The sequence below is a fragment of the Anneissia japonica genome, unplaced genomic scaffold, assembly GCF_011630105.1.
Source record: "Anneissia japonica isolate Jap-2015-1 unplaced genomic scaffold, ASM1163010v1 scaffold238_len72752_cov138, whole genome shotgun sequence".
NCBI lineage: Eukaryota > Metazoa > Echinodermata > Crinoidea > Comatulida > Comatulidae > Anneissia > Anneissia japonica.
Window position 1 is genome coordinate 40,742 of NW_022726244.1, and position 2,355 is coordinate 43,096.

The following is a 2,355-nucleotide window of genomic DNA, read 5'->3' on the forward strand; positions in this document are numbered from 1 at the left end:
GGTAACCTACAGAATGAAGGTACATATCTGTCTCTTATACACATCTAGATGTGTATAAGAGACAGCTACTAATCTCATCCCCAAAGGCTTCATGTTGCACAGTCCTTATGACAATATTTGCAGCCAAGGCATACCTGTCTTTGTCACTTATCACATTTGCCTTGCGTTTACTCTTGTTTGCAAGCAATATTAAACTTGCAATTGCTCGTAACAGCTTTAACCAACTAGAGAATCTATTAAACCGATGAGATTCCAGTACACCAGTCATCTCGACTTCGGTAGCATATGCGGACACAGTGTTTCTCACTTCTGGATCATTGTCCAGGTCGTCATCATAATTCGTTTCGTCGGTTTCTAAACTGGGTGGTAATGACGACTTATGTAGGAATGTTGGTCCTTGTAACCACGGCGAATTTTGTAGGTCTTTCGCCTTGATTGATCTGCTTCCTACATCAGCTGGATTCATAGCAGTGGGTATGTACTTCCAGTATTCAGGTTTGCTAACCCTGAGGATCCTTGCAACTCTGTTCGACACGTAAAGATAAAATCTACGTGTCCTGTTGGTGATATAGCCCATTACCACTTTGCTATCAGTGTAAAAGTACACTGCATCTATCTTGAGATCTAATTCTGTTACGGCTAACTCTGAAACTTCTGTACCCAGCACAGCCGCACACAACTCCATACGTGGTATTGTTGTAGCCGCCTTAGGTGCCAGTTTTGACTTCCCTAGCACAAATGACACATAAGGCTTTCCAGACTTGTTTACACTTCTGAGATACGAGACAGCACTGATTGCTCGGCTGGATGCGTCGCCAAATATATGAAGTTCACGACGTACTGCCTCCTTAGCTGGAAATGGAGTGTAAGCTCTTGGAATGTTGACTTGCGAGAGTTCATTTATGGATGATCTCCATTTCTTCCAAGCTTCTAGAGGTTGCTGTGGCAAAGGCTCGTCCCATCCGACTTTGTTTTCTCCTATTATTTCTCTTAGTAGCATCTTGCCTTCTATGATGACCGGCCCTGCAAAGCCCAAGGGATCGTACACACTGTTAATTTCTGACAAGACAGCCCTCTTGGTACTTGGTTCGCCATTTGCTTGTAATATTTTGTACGTAAAGGTGTCAGACCTCATATCCCAATACACTCCCAATGATCTTTGCATAACCGGTGCGTCTGACCCAAGATCGACTTCTTGAACATTTGGTGCAAGATCACTAGGAGCAAAGGCTGCCATAACTTCTTTATCGTTTGACGCTATTTTGTGTAGTTTAATGTTGGCTGTAGCTAACATGTTTCTGGTACGTGTCAGCAAATCAACAGCTTCTCTGGCTGATGCAAACGATTTCAAACCATCGTCTACATAGAAGTTTGATTCTACAAAGGCCCTTGCATCACTTCCAAATTCACTTTCTCTTTCTTTAGCGGTCCTGCGCAATCCCAGCGTGGCAACAGCTGGTGAAGGTCTATTACCGAATATATGTACCTTCATTCTGTAGGTTACCAGGTTCGCATCTGGGTCATTGTCTTCAAACCATAAGAATCTCAGGTAGTCTCGATGTTGTTCCTTAACTTTGAATGCATAGAACATTTGTTCTACATCTGCCATAACAGCTACTGGATTTTCTCTGAATCTTATTAAGACGCCGAGTAGTTGGTTTACCAAGTCGGGTCCACTCAACAGCACACTATTCAGAGAAATGCCTTGAAATTCTGCGCTGGAATCAAACACCACTCGGATCTTCTCTGGTTTTTGTGAATGGTAAACACCAAAATGGGGCAGGTACCAGCACTCTTTGTCACTGTTCGGAGAATCATTAACACGTTCTGCATGTCCCTTTTGAAGAATTTTTTCCATGAATTCAAAGTAGTGAGTCTTCATAACAGGCTTCTTTTCCAGTGTTCGGATCAAGGATTTCATTCGGCTTTCTGCTTGACTCTTGTTGTTGGGTAAAACACTTCTGTTGAACCGAAATGGCAATGGGGCTTCCCAATTACCTCCCTTGTCTTTCTCCATCTCATGATTCATAAGGTCAAGAAATTCATTGTCTTCTATGGACATACCGATTCTATCGTCATCTGCCTCTCTCTTGAAGACATGATCTCCAAGGTTGCTCACTTTAATTGCATTTTGGCAAGCGTCGAAATTCACAGATGGTCGCCCATTTAGTAAAACCTGGGTCCTGCACGACGTAATATCTTCCTTTTGATGGGCACCTCCCAAGCACATGTTGCCAACCACGACCCAACCTAAGTCTAGACGCTGACCCCATGGTGCACTGTTAGGACCATTTCTCAGCTCTCTGATCTTGTGCGCCTGGGGAATATCACGTCCCAATAAGATGAGTATTGGTG

The 2,355-nt window shown here is 43.4% G+C and overlaps 1 protein-coding gene across 1 annotated transcript in view; it reads right to left on the minus strand.

Annotated features, from left to right (window-relative positions):
* The window catches only part of LOC117113075, a 6,301-nt gene extending 4,071 nt beyond the window's left edge, over positions 1-2,230 (minus strand). The window contains exon 1 of the mRNA XM_033256303.1: positions 135-2,230. Coding sequence (XP_033112194.1) covers positions 135-2,230 — 2,096 coding nt within the window. The remainder of the gene's footprint in view (positions 1-134) is intronic.
* Between the last annotated feature and the right edge of the window lie 125 nt (positions 2,231-2,355).